Source organism: Chlorocebus sabaeus, chromosome 2 (assembly GCF_047675955.1).
Source record: "Chlorocebus sabaeus isolate Y175 chromosome 2, mChlSab1.0.hap1, whole genome shotgun sequence".
Taxonomy (NCBI): domain Eukaryota; kingdom Metazoa; phylum Chordata; class Mammalia; order Primates; family Cercopithecidae; genus Chlorocebus; species Chlorocebus sabaeus.
In genome coordinates this window covers 52,742,254-52,756,686 of record NC_132905.1, presented here as the reverse complement: position 1 = coordinate 52,756,686, position 14,433 = coordinate 52,742,254, and the positions used below count along the sequence as shown (strand labels likewise).

General features: G+C 38.8%; 1 protein-coding gene across 2 annotated transcripts in view; it reads left to right on the top strand.

Moving 5' to 3' along the window:
• SPTLC3 (serine palmitoyltransferase long chain base subunit 3) overlaps positions 1 to 14,433 on the top strand; it is a 194,543-nt gene that overhangs the window by 98,792 nt on the left and 81,318 nt on the right. For both annotated transcript variants that reach the window (XM_073008457.1, XM_073008455.1), the window contains 2 exons: positions 1,368 to 1,492; positions 2,650 to 2,743. In XM_073008457.1, coding sequence (XP_072864558.1) covers positions 1,368 to 1,492; positions 2,650 to 2,743 — 219 coding nt within the window. The remainder of the gene's footprint in view (positions 1 to 1,367; positions 1,493 to 2,649; positions 2,744 to 14,433) is intronic.

Here is a 14,433-nt window from a genome sequence, read left to right as displayed (position 1 = left end):
TGAACCCGGGAGGCCGAGGCTGCAGTGAGTCAAGATCACGCCACTGTACTCCAGCCTTGGCTACAGAGCGAAACTCTATCTCAAAAAAAAAAAGTACTATTTTACATTCTTTTTGTCATCGTACTATGGCTTCAGAAAATGACACATATTTTATACTTATAGCACATCTTAATAAAGACATTAAATTTCCAATAATTAATATGAAATATAATGCTATCAAAAAATAAATTTGCAGTTGGTGAAATGCACTTTACTATGCTTTAGCTTTACATTTTATGTTACTTAAAATTAAATAAAACTTGAAATTCAGTTTCTCCATTGCACTAACCACAGATAGCTGGTGGCTACCATATTGAACTGTGCAGACCTAGGAGTTCAAGTGATAGCAAACAGAAAATATGAGGAGCGAGCATCGACATTTGCTGTAGCAAAGCATGAGGGGATTATGTTTAAGGAGGGATCAAAGGGCAAACATATAAGCGATTGTAAAGAGGTAAAAACTACACTTTGGAGTTAAACTAGATTATCTCTGTTGCTTTTTATTGGTAACCTCTTAACTCTCAGTTTTCTTATCTGTGAAGTAAAAATACCTGCATTATTGGCTTCTAAGATAAAATGAGAGAACATAAATAGTGGGCTTAACACAGTATCTAGTACATTCCAAAGGTTCAATAAATTATAAGATTCAATAAATTATTGGTATCTATGGAAGTCATTGAATCCGTTTTGCATTTAGGTGTGGGGAAACTCTGATGGGATTATAATTTAATTAATTGCTTGTGAGATGTAGAGTAAAAAGAGAGAATTGTGGGTGTTTTTTGTAAATTTTATTTCACTTATGGCATGGTGAAAAGTGCACCAGTCGTAAGTATACAGCTCAATGGATCTTCACAAAGCAAACATACCTACGTAACAAATGCAGAAATAGAACATTCAGAGAATCTAAAAACCATCTTCATGCTCCTAATAAAAATAACTACTATCCTGACCTCTAACACTGTAGATTTGTTTTGCCTGTTTGCAAACTTTACGTAAACGAAATCATATAGCCTGTACTTTTTTAGATATCTGACTTCTTTCACTCAACAACAGCTTTGTGAGATTTATCCACAACGTTGTGTGGAGCAGTAGTTCGTTCTTTCTCATTGCTGTGTTGAATTCCACTATACAAATACCCCACATTGTATTTTTCCATTCTACAATAGTTGAATATTTGGGCTATTTCTAGATTCGGGCAATGGCAAATCTTCCTGCTACAAGCACTCTTGTATAGGTCTTTTGGTGATGTGTATGTACTGGAATTTGAGTTTTCAATCTTGGCCTTGTTGAAAAGTGAAGGCTCACTCCTCATGTAATTTTATGTGCAGGCACCTTGGATAAGCACAAGGAGCTGGAGGACCTTGTGGCTAAGTTCCTGAATGTGGAAGCAGCTATGGTCTTTGGGATGGGATTCGCAACTAACTCAATGAATATCCCGGCATTAGTTGGAAAGGTGAGAAGTTTGTTAACATAATTGTCTTCTACTGTATTACTCCTAAGAATTGTAACTCTGAGCAGGTCCTTGTTAGAAGTATGGCTGAGATGGGCACGGTGGCTCATGCCTGTAATCCCAGCACTTTGGGAGGCCGAGGCGGGTAAATCACAAGGTCAAGAGATCGAGACCATCCTGGTCAACATGGTGAAACCCCATCTCTACTAAAAATACAAAAATTAGCTGGGCGTGGTGGCGCGCACCTATAGTCCCAGCTACTCAGGAGGCTGAGGCAGGAGAATTGCTTGAACCCAGGCTTACAAATAACTCCTAAATGTTCCACCAGAAAAATTACAAAACTGCATATATCTAGAGTACAAATATATGGGAATGTTTGTGGCTTTTGCCTCAGAAAAACTCAAAACATGCTATGTGTGAAACTATAGAAATATAAGGGAAAATTCAAAGATTCTGGAAGGCCACAAAAGACAAAGGTTCACCATAATTTGCCTGCATTTTTGGTATGCTTAAGCAGTTTTACAATTTAGAAATGTTTAACTTAAAAAGAAAAATAATTTTACAAAGAGTAATTTGCAAGCAGTAAGTTAGACTGACTTAATCCACATACCGCAGACTGAATTGCCATCTATACTTTTCCATATTCAAAGTTTTTGACTGTAAAACAGTGATGTTTTTGCCTACATGGGATGTTAATACAGTGGAAAACGAGAATCAGAAGTAAGAGATTAAATTGTCCTGCACAAAAGACCCCTGCCTTTCAGTAGGAATAACTAAAACTGTTCCAAATAATCCCTCATGGAAGTGGCCCTACAAGTTCATAACCCACCCAAAAATCTACCAATCTTCCTGTCAGAGATCAACACTTTAGGCTGTCCCTGGTTGCTTAACAAAGATCTTGGATGAACTTCTCGACTGCAAACTATATGTAAATGTTGCTGTGAACATGTAATATCTTAAAACAACTCCCATCTCCATCAGCTGACTGCTATACATGATTTTATCCATATAGACACCAGGTTAAACTCTTGGCCTTTTAAAATTAAAGTGAGTTTTAGAAATTGGTGTTGCGGGTTTTAAAGTGCCTTCCTGTCCCCTCAAGTTGTTTTTCCTTGGTTTTATTTATTGGCTTGTGTTTTGTGTGCTTGCTTTCTGCACAGGGATGCCTCATTTTAAGTGATGAGTTAAACCACACATCGCTTGTGCTTGGGGCCCGACTCTCAGGTGCAACCATAAGAATCTTCAAACACAACAGTGAGTGTCAATGTATTTATTCAACATGTACTGGCTTGCTCCTAGAAGAAAGTAAAGATTATTGATGAGGCTTTGTTCTGTTTTTCAAGCTGACAACGTAGCCTCATGAAACACAATTATGTTTATAATCACTACTGGCTTGTTAACCTCTGGTGACCTGGAACAAATGGTCGAAGAGCATTAAACATCCAGATTGTTAAGTGTAACCCAAACACATTAATGTCACTGTTAGTGGTTTTGCAATGTGGCCTCTAGAGCCACGATTGATCTCTTAGGACTGCCATTTAATTATCAGAAGTGTTATAACTCTTCCCTTTCTACAACCCTGTCTTGAGAAAGTTTGGAGACTTAAGTTTTGCGTTATGGTCGGTTAAAAAATGAGCCTATTCCTTAGAAGAATGCCTCCTTTTACTTTGCCCACCCACAGATGCTCAGCTCCCCACCTAACAAAACCATCTATTCAACTTCATTGAAATGTCCTTTCAGGCTCTGGTTTGTGCGGTTGGGTGGTGAGGAGCAGGCAGAAGCCTATTTCTTTTTTTTTTTTTTTTAAGTATTTTGTTATTTATTTATTTATTTATTTATTATTTATTTTTTATTATTATACTTTAAGTTCTAGGGTACATGTGCATAACGTGCAGGTTTGTTACATATGTATACTTGTGCCATGTTGGTGTGCTGCACCCATCAACTCGTCAGCACCCATCAACTCGTCATTTACATCAGGTATAACTCCCAATGCAATCCCTCCCCCCTCCCCCCTCCCCATGATAGGCCCCGGTGTGTGATGTCCCCCTTCCCGAGTCCAAGTGATCTCATTGTTCAGTTCCCACCTATGAGTGAGAACATGCGGTGTTTGGTTTTCTGTTCTTGTGATAGTTTGCTAAGAATGATGGTTTCCAGCTACATCCATGTCCCTACAAAGGACACAAACTCATTCTTTTTTATGGCTGCATAGTATTCCATGGTGTATATGTGCCACATTTTCTTAATCCAGTCTGTCATTGATGGACATTTGGGTTGATTCCAAGTCTTTGCTATTGTGAATAGTGCTGCAATAAACATACATGTGCATGTGTCTTTATAGCAGCATGATTTATAATCCTTTGGGTATATACCCAGTAATGGGGTGGCTGGGTCATATGGTACATCTAGTTCTAGATCCTTGAGGAATCGCCATACTGTTTTCCATAATGGTTGAACTAGTTTACAATCCCACCAACAGTGTAAAAGTGTTCCTATTTCTCCACATCCTCTCCAGCACCGGTTGTTTCCTGACTTTTTAATGATCGCCATTCTAACTGGTGTGAGATGGTATCTCATTGTGGTTTTGATTTGCATTTCTCTGATGGCCAGTGATGAGGAGCATTTTTTCATGTGTCTGTTGGCTGTATGAATGTCTTCTTTTGAGAAATGTCTGTTCATATCCTTTGCCCACTTTTTGATGGGGTTGTTTGTTTTTTTTCTTGTAAATTTGTTTGAGTTCTTTGTAGGTTCTGGATATTAGCCCTTTGTCAGATGAGTAGATTGCAAAAATTTTCTCCCATTCTGTAGGTTGCCTGTTCACTCTGATGGTAGTTTCTTTTGCTGTGCAGAAGCTTTTTAGTTTAATGAGATCCCATTTGTCAATTTTGGCTTTTGCTGCCGTTGCTTTTGGTGTTTTAGACAGGAAGTCTTTGCCCATGCCTATGTCCTGAATGGTACTACCTAGGTTTTCCTCTAGGGTTTTTATGGTATTAGGTCTAACATTTAAGTCTCTAATCCATCTTGAATTGATTTTCGTATAAGGAGTAAGGAAAGGATCCAGTTTCAGCTTTCTACTTATGGCTAGCCAATAAGCCAGTACCTCAGTTGAAAACGCAGAAATCACCGGTCTTCTGTGTCGCTCGCGCTGGGAGTTGGAGACTGGAGCTGTTCCTATTCAGCCATCTTGCTCCGCCCCCCCCCCAGAAGCCTATTTCTTTTGGAGACTTGATGAGGCAGCATGGAAATTATCAGGGAACACTTTGAAGGAGGTGGATGGTGGTGGACACCTGAGTTCTCTCGTCCAGCTCTGCTCCTGACTTACTGTGTCATTTTGTATAAATCCTTTCATCTTTCTTGCATTCAGTTTCCTCATCTGTAAAATGAGGTGTCAAACTCTGTGATAGGTAAGGATCCTCCTAGTGGAAGGGTTTTGATTCTAATTTGTTATTGTCATTGGAAAATTCCCTTCTGTCTGTGCATGTGTGCACGCATGCACACACATGCACACACGTGTACACACACAAATTTGTTTTCTCTTTCTTCCTTACCACCTTTCTCTCCTGCCTTCTCTTCTCCATTTTTCCCTGTTCCTCCTTCCTAGCTCTCCCCTCCATCCTCCAAGGAGGTAACAAAGTTTGAAGTGACAAGAAGAAGGTTGACGGAGAACTGAGGAAGAATTGTTTCAATTCTGTTCTGCCCACCTCGCAGCAATCTTAAACCAAAGAACAATTGTCCCATGGTGGAGGAAACAAAATGCATGGGAGTATTCTCAAGTGAACACCCTTGTCTAACTCGTACAGTTGTTCAAATGAAAAATCTATGGCTCTCACTGAGTGGGGTGAGGTCTGGCTATGCCTTACTGAGCCATTTTCAGTAGCTATGTGAAGATGAGCACTTAGAGTGAAGTTCAGGACCAGACTTTCCAGAAGAGCCAAACTGTGGCCTGCTCAGACTTATAGGGTGGCTATAACATCTAGCTTAATGTCATTCAAAATACGTTGACTTTGTTTGTCCATTTCGCATCGGACACTCAATTTTGGCTTTAGACTTTGATATGCCAAGTTAAATTCTTTCAGCTCTGCCTGAAATATCACAGATTGTCACATCTAGACTCAAATCATTTTGGCAGTGTTGGGAATTCATGTTTGGAGTAGACATCTTTCAGGGCTCCAAGTACATTTATTAAGAGACTACAAGGAATGCCTTTGGTATTAGCTCAAGTGTGTTGTGCCCTTTGATTCTTCAATGTGACAGATGATTGCTGATCAAAGGCTCTGTCTACTTGGCAAAGGATAAAGGGGATAGCTAGGCAGTCATTCAACTGTAGTTCCATCTACGCATGTGGTTAAACATGATAATCTCACTTCCAGAGAGAGACATAGTCGGGTTATTATCTCTCTGGAACAGATCAACACGATCATCATCAATGTAAACCTCTTATTTCTTCACTCCATTCTACTGTGTCACTGCTCTTAACGCTAGCTGCACAATAGTGGCATCTAGGGAACATCCATAAAAGACCAATGACTGTGCCCACCTCAGATCAACTCAGTCCAAATATCTGTCATATGCATAGACAGATAAGTAAACATACAAACATATATAAATGACCAACTGGGAGACTAAATGTAAGCTTCATTAATCATTGACCAAGCATTCCCTAGTCTCCAGCTTAAGGCTTTTAAGGTAGAAATCCTCCAAGATGACCACTGCTGGGTTGGGGCCAAAACATCTGCATTTTTTTCAGAGTTCCCCAGATGATTATAATGCATGCTGAGAGATATTAAGACCTAGAATCTTATTGTTTTGAACCTCCTTTAATCTAAGCTGTCCTGAGACCTTGCCAGTGTGCCCTGGGATATACCACCAGACACCTGTCATATTAATTATCCTCACTCTTCCTCTCTCTACTCTTTTACACTCATGATTGAAAGTTGGCAGAAAATGGGTTCCAAGCCAAAATTTATTAAGCATTTATTGAGATTCTGATTCAGAAGGACTATAAAAATGATAAGGAATATCTTAGCTACCTGAGGGCTTGGAACCTAGTAGGAAAGGCGCAGATGTGTATGCAAGTTACTGTATAAAGTGAAATGGGCCGTGATGACATCAAGCAGTGGTTAAGAGTATGGACTTTGGCTACAGCACTTTCTCACACCCACTAAAATAGCTAAAATTAAAAAGGTGACAATGCCAAATGTTAGCAAGGATGTGGAGCCACTAGAACACGCACCCATTGCCTATGGAGTGTAAAATGGTACAACTTCTTTGGAAAGCTATTTGGCAAAGTTTTATAAAGCAAAACATGCCCCTGTATGTGACCCAGAAATTCTATACCTAGATATTTACCCAAAAGGAATGAAAATGTGTGTCTACTAAAAGGCTTGTACAAGAATGTTCATAGCATCTTTATTCATAATAGCCAAAATCTGGAAACAATCCAACTGTCTACCAACAGGAGAGTAGCAAAAAACCGTTACTTATTTATACAATAGAACACTACTCTACAATTTAAAAAAAAGCAACAAGCTACTGCTACACATAACATGGCTGACTCTCAAGAAAAATTATTTTAATTAGTTTGAGTGAAATAAACCAGACACAAATGTGTATACATACTGTGTGAGTTCATTTACAGTCAATTCAAAAATAGACAAAACTAATCTGTGATGATAGAAATCTTATTAATGCTTGTCTCTGGTTTAGAGGGAGGGAAATGGTGAGAAGAGGCATAAAAGAACTGTCTGGGGTGATATTTTGATGAGGTAATGGTTACGTTCTTATGTAAATTCATGGAATTGTACACTTAATATCTGTATGTTTCCCTGTAAGTAAATTTAAGCTAACAATATTATTATAATCATACAATATATATAAAATTAAAACCATTGCTCCAATATTTTGAAACAGAGTACAGGCTTTGACCCATGCATCTGTGTCCTTATCCTCTAGCTTATTAGACTGTGAGACCGTGGTCCTAGACACACTACTTTAGGTTCTGGATCTCAATTTTCCTATTCCAAAACTGAGGATAATTGTGATACACAAATAATACCATGGTTGAAAAAGGCATATAAGTGCCTAGCACAATGCCTGGCAATGGAAACTACTGAATTATTTGTAGTTGCTACATTATTACTATTATTACCCTCGTCACTGTCGTCAGTGCCACTAAGGGACAGTAGAAAACATTATGGAAAAATGAAAAGTCTGTTTCTCCTTGGGAACTGCATAAAATGGAGGGCATTTGCAGTAGATGCTGAAGGATTAAGATAATTCTAATCAGGAAAGAAGAAAAGATTATTTCAAGCAGAAAACTAGTCTGGAGCGTGCACAGAGCAGCAGGACTTTCAGCATGACCTGAACGTGGGGCTGAACTACTAGAGCAGAGGCTGACAGATAAGACCTTGGCCAGTTAATGTACAAAAATTAAGATGTATACACAAGCTAAGAATGTATGTACTTCAAAAATCAACAAAAGGCACCTGGGAGTTCCACTTCTCACCATACTGTTCCCTGAATAAACTGGTTTTTCTCAAAACATTTAGTTGCCTTCTCATATGTCTAGTAGAGATGGAAACAGAGACACAAGCTTTAAGTTAAAGCTTTGAACAGCATTGGATGAAAAAAACATACTTAATAATTCTGAAGATCATCTGTCTCTAAAGCAGTGTTGTCTTAGAATTTCTCTATTCTCTGTTTGTTGGGGTTTTTTTGTTTTGTTTTGTTTTGTTTTTGTTTTTCCATTTGCTATTGCTTGGAAGTCATCAGTGAGGGGCAAACGGACCCTGTGTGTCTCCAGATATGATACCCTAAAAAGCCTTTGATGTCATTTATATGGGATACAGGTTAGGGCACTGACTCCTATCATTAGACAACCCCAAATTAGGAATGGCCTATTTTTAAAAAAGGAATTGTATTTTCTAAACATATCAATACTATAAGAGACAGTGAAAGGTTGAGGAAATGGCCCAGATTAAATCATATGAAAGAACAGTATCAACCAAGTGCAATGGCAGGTCCTAAACTAGATTCCAAAAGAAACAGAAAATGCATAAAGGAAATTACTAGGCTGATTTGAAAAATTGGAAGATGTGTGATAAATTAGATAATACTAGATAAGAATAGTGTATCAACATTAAAACTACTGAAGTGGATCATTTCACCATAGTCCAGGGGTAGACAACCTACGACCTGTGAGCTAAGAACACTTTTACATATTTAAAGCATCGTATAAACAACAAAGAAGACTACACAACAGAGACTGTGTGCAGTCCACAAAGCCTAAAGTAAAACTATCTGGCTTTTTATAGAAAAAGTTTGCTGAATCTTGCTGTAATCATATAAGAATACCCTATTCCTAAGGGGGAGAATACCCTATTCTTAAAGAAGACACACTGAATTATTTAGGGGTAAAGACCATGATATATGCAACTTAGTCTTAATTCAGGGAAAAAATTGTGTGTGTGTGTGTATGTGTGTGTACACACACACATTTAAACACAGGTGGACAGACATAGCTATAAATATGCACAGACGAGATGATTAAGTAAATGGGATAAAGTGTTAATAGGTGAATCTAGGTTAAAGTAAGTGGGTGTCCTTTACAGTCCTTTTATTCTTGGAATTTTTCTGTTATGTTTGAAATTATTTCCAAGTAAAATTTTGCTTTAAATTCTTGACTTTTTGCGAAATTATAATTTAAGAGTTACATTTTATCTCCCGATTTTACAAAGCTCTCAAAACATTCAGCAACTTATTCTTCATGCCTCCCTTTGTACTCGTGAAAAATAGATAATAGTTATTATCTCTATCCTAACAATGAATGTTAGCTGTTGTTATTAATACTAGCAGCTAGCATTTATTGAGAACGGCCTCTGTGCCAGATGCTGAGCTAATGGCCTTCTCTTATGTATTTAACCCTGTGAAGAATTCCATGAGGTAGGAACTGCTTTACAAATGAGAAGATTCAGGCTTAGAGTTGTTAAGCAACTTGTCCAAGATCATACAACTGATTAATAGTGAAGCCTGGAGCTGTCTGGGTAAATACTGCCTTTCCCAACTAATTGAGAATTGGGTGCAGCTAGGGTCAGAGTCTCTCCTCTAATCCATGGGAGTCTACTATGCCTAAGCTGCTGTTGCTCTTCTGCTCTCCTTGTTAGGAAAAACAATGCTCACCCCCCAAAAATGTCCATGCCCTCATCCCAGAACCTGTGAACATTATGTTGCCTGGCAAAGGGAATTCAGGTTGCAGATGGAATTCAGGCTGCAAAACAGCTAACCTTAAAGTAAAGAGACTATCCACGTAGGTCTGGTGCAATCATAGGGTTATTAAATGTGGAAAAGACAAGCAAAAGAGTGAGGGTCAGGGGAATGCAATATGAGAAAGACTTATAGAGCCCTTGCTGACTTTGAAGATGAAAGAAGACCACAAGCTAAGCAATGCAGGAACCTTTTTCCAGAAGCCGGAAAAACCAAGGACACGGATTCTCCCCTAGAGCTTCTAGACAGAGGTACAGCCCTGCCAATATCTTGATTTGTCACCCAGTCGAACCCATTTCAGACTTCTGACCTCTAGAACTGTAAGATAAGTTTGTGTTGTCTTAAAGTCACTAAGTTTACTCTAACTTCTTATAGCAGTAATAGGAAACTGCTAGGCTTTCATTCACGGGTGCACAAAACCCTTGTTCCCACACACCCACATGTTTAAATACAACTTTGAAACATGACCATATTCTGCTTCTGTTGTATTTACATCAAAAAATAGCCCCCTTGAGAGCAGGGTTATTTCCAGAGTCCTCTGAATGACTTCTTTCTTGAGAGGTGAGGGAAGCAAAAAGTATAAGGAGAGGGAAAGAACTGAATGGAGTTAAAATATGTGCAGCATCAGATGCTGCTGGCTCTGTTTCTTGCTCTGCCATTCCCAGGAGAATACTAACTGCTTTAGTATGCGGTGATGCCTTAATCCTTGATATGCATCCACACAGATTGGACTGATAATACAGAGATTGTTTAGGATCTGCAGAATCTGTGTGTGCATGACACATACAACCAGTCCAGATAGAAGCTAATAACTTGTGAGACAGGTTTTAAGAATGGCCACCTGCACTGGAGCATTTGTACACACTGGGATTGTGGAATTTCATGCAACCCTAAACTTGTTCTGCTCTCATGGAGTGTCATCTGCTTCATGTCCTCGCCTTACACCTTAACAGTACTCTTCCGCCTGTTGGAGAGGAGGAGGTTCTATTTTTTTGTAATAGCAGTGGAAGTGGGCATCCTTAGTTATTTAATCCAACTATAAATGAACCAGAATTCTGGGCCCTTGAGTTTTTGAATTATCTGTAGGAAAAAGGTACCTAAGGTATACTTAAACCTACTCAGACCATCATAATAAACTTTTAAGCCTGTGTGAATAGGTTTAACCATTAACTCTAAAACTATTCATTATTCCTCTCTCTCCATTTCCCAAAAAGCCACAATGAATACCTGAGAAGATTAAATAGAAGGAAAGTTCTGCAAGGGAGCAAAATCAGAACACCGAAAGTCTATTTCCTAAAAAAAATTAGAAAAAGACTCAGAAGCGCATTTTTAGTGATGCTAAATTCAAAACTGGGTACTAGAGCCAGGCCTGGTGGTTCATATCTGTAAGCCCAACTACTTGGTTAGCTAAGATGGAAGGATCACTTGAGGTCAGGAGTTCAACACCAGCCTGAGGAACATAACAAGACCTCATTTCTTTCTTTTTTTTTTTTTTAATACTTTAAGTTCTAAGGTACATATGCACAATGTACAGGTTTGTTACATATGTATACAAGTGTCATGTTGGTGTGCTGCACACATTAACTCATCATTTACATTAGGTATATCTCCTAATGCTATCCCTCCCCCATCTCCCCACCCCACAACAGGCCCCAGTGTGTGGTGTTCCTCACCCTGTGTCCAAGTGTTCTTATTGTTCAATTCCCACCTATGAGTGAGAATATGTGGTGTTTGGTTTTCTGTCCTTCCGATAGTTTTGTCAGAATGATGGTTTCCAGCTGCATCCATGTCCCTACAAAGGACATGAACTCATCCTTTTTATGGCTGCATAGTATTCCATGGTCCACATTTTCTTAATCCAGTCTATCATTGATGGACATTTGGGGTTGGTTCCAAGTCTTTGCTATTGTGAATAGTGCCGCAACAAATATACACGTGCATGTGTCTTTATAGCAGCATGATTTATAATCCTTTGGGTATATACCCAGTAATGGGATTACTGGGTCAAATGGTATTTCTAGTTCTAGATCCTTGAGGAATTACCACACTGTCTTCCACAATGGTTGAACTAGTTTACAGTCCCACCAGTGGTGTAAAAGTGTTCCTATTTCTCCACATCCTCTCCAGCACCTGTTGTTTCCTGACTTTTTAATGATGGCTATTCTAACTGGTGCGAGATGGTATCTCACTGTGGTTTTGATTTGCATTTCTCTAATGGCCAGTGATGATGGGTATGTTTTCATGTGTCTGTTGGCTGCATAAATATCTTCTTTTGAGAAGTGTCTGTTCATATCCTTCACCCACTTTTTGATAGGGTTGTTTGATTTTTTTCTTGTAAATTTAAGTTATTTGTAGATTCTGGATATTAGCCCTTTGTCAGATGGGTAGATTGCAAAAATTTTCTCCCATTCTGTAGGTTGCCTGTTCACTCTGATGGTAGTTTCTTTTGCTGTGCAGAAGCTCTTTAGTTTAATTAGATCCCATTTCTCAATTTTGACTTTTGTTGCCATTGCTTTTGGTGTTTTAGACATGAAGTCTTTGCCCATGCCTATGTCCTGAATGGTACTACCTAGGTTTTCCTCTAGGGTTTTTATGGTATTAGGTCTAACATTTAAATCTCTAATCCATCTTGAATTGATTTTCGTATAAGGAGTAAGGAAAGGATCCAGTTTCAGCTTTCTACTTATGGCTAGCCAATTTTCCCAGCACCATTTATTAAATAGGGAATCCTTTCCCCATTTCTTGTTTCTCTCAGGTTTGTCAAAGATCAGATGGCTGTAGATGTGTGGTATTATTTCTGAGGCCTCGGTTCTGTTCCATTGGTCTATATCTCTGTTTTGGTACCAGTACCATGCTGTTTTGGGTACTGTAACCTTGTAGTATAGTTTGAAGTCAGGTAGTGTGATGTCTCCAGCTTTGTTCTTTTGGCTTAGGATTCTCTTGGCAATGTGGGCTCTTTTTTGGTTCCACAAGAACTTTAAAGTAGTTTTTTCCAATTCTGTGAGGAAAGTCATTGGTAGCTTGATGGGGATGGCATTGCATCTATAAATTACCTTGGGCAGTATGGCCATTTTCATGATATTGATTCTTCCTATCCATGAGCATGGAATGTTCTTCCATTTGTTTGTGTCCTCTTTTATTTCGTTGAGCAGTGGTTTGCAATTCTCCTTGAAGAGGTCCTTCACACTCCTTGTAAGTTGGATTCCTAGGTATTTTATTCTATTTGAAGCAATTGTGAATGGAAGTTCACTCATGATTTGGCTCTCTGTCTGTTATTGGTTTATAGGAAAGCTTGTGATTTTTGCACATTGATTTTGTATCCTGAGACTTTGCTGAAGTTGATTATCAGCTTAAGGAGATTTTGGGCTGAGACAATGGGGTTTTCTAAATATACAGTCATGTCATCTGCAAACAGGGACAATTTGACTTCCTCATTTCCTCATTGAATACCCTTTATTTCTTTCTCCTGCCTGATTGCCCTGGCCAGAACTTCCAACACTATGTTGAATAGGAGTGGTGAGAGAGGGCATCCCTGTCCTGTGCCAGTTTTCAAAGGGAATGCTTCCAGTTTTTGCCCATTCAGTATGATATTGGCTGTGGGTTTGTCATAAATAGCTCTTATTATTTTGAGATACGTCCCATTAGTACCTAACTTATTGAGAGTTTTTAGCATGAAGGGCTGTTGAATTTTTTCAAAGGCCTTTTCTGCATCTATTGAGATAATCATGTGGTTTTTGTCTTTAGTTCTGTTTATATGATGGATTAAGTTTATTGATTTGCATATGTTGAACCAGTCTTGCATCCCAGGGATGAAGCCCACTTGATCATGGTGAATAAGCTTTTTGATGTACTGCTGGATTCGGTTTGCCAGTATTTTATTGAGGATTTTTGCATCGATGTTCATCAGGGATATTAGTCTAAAATTCTCTTTTTTTGTTGTGTCTCTGCCGGGCTTTGGTATCAGGATGATGTTGGCCTCATAAAATGAGTTATGGAGGATTCCCTCTTTTTGTATTGATTGGAATAGTTTCAGAAGGAATGGTACCAGCTCCTCTTTGTACCTCTGGTAGAATTTGGCTGTGAATCCATCTGGCCCTGGAATTTTTTTGGTTGGTAGGCTATTAATTCTTGCCTCAATTTCAGAGCCTGTTATTGAAGACCTCATTTCTTAAACAATAACAACAACAACAAAAAACACCTGAGTACCAGAATCTTTTATCACCATAGATTAGTTATTCTATAATAGTAAATGTGGATAATAGCTGAGCCATAACTACTCTATCATTTATCCAGCTTTCACTGGTATTAGGTTCTCAGCTAATTAGTTCATTTAATTTTAACAGCAGCCCTCACAGTTCATTATCCTCATTTTATTAAAGAGAAAACTAATCCTCAAAGTGATTATGTGACCTGCCTAAGGTCGAACAAATGATAAATCACAGGGGTCAAAATGCAGACCCAAGTCTGTTGCTTTTGTCTTGGTTTGCTTCCCCCAGCAGCAGACCCTGAGACATGGATGTAATCACAAGTCACTTATTCAGAAAGTGATGCCAGGAAGCACCAGTAGGTGAGCAGGGCACAGGAAGGGAGCCAACACAGTACGTTGTCAAGCAAGTGACCAGAGTGGACAACAGGAACTCAATTCTACTAGGAAACTCTGGGTGCCAGGATAGATAACTCAG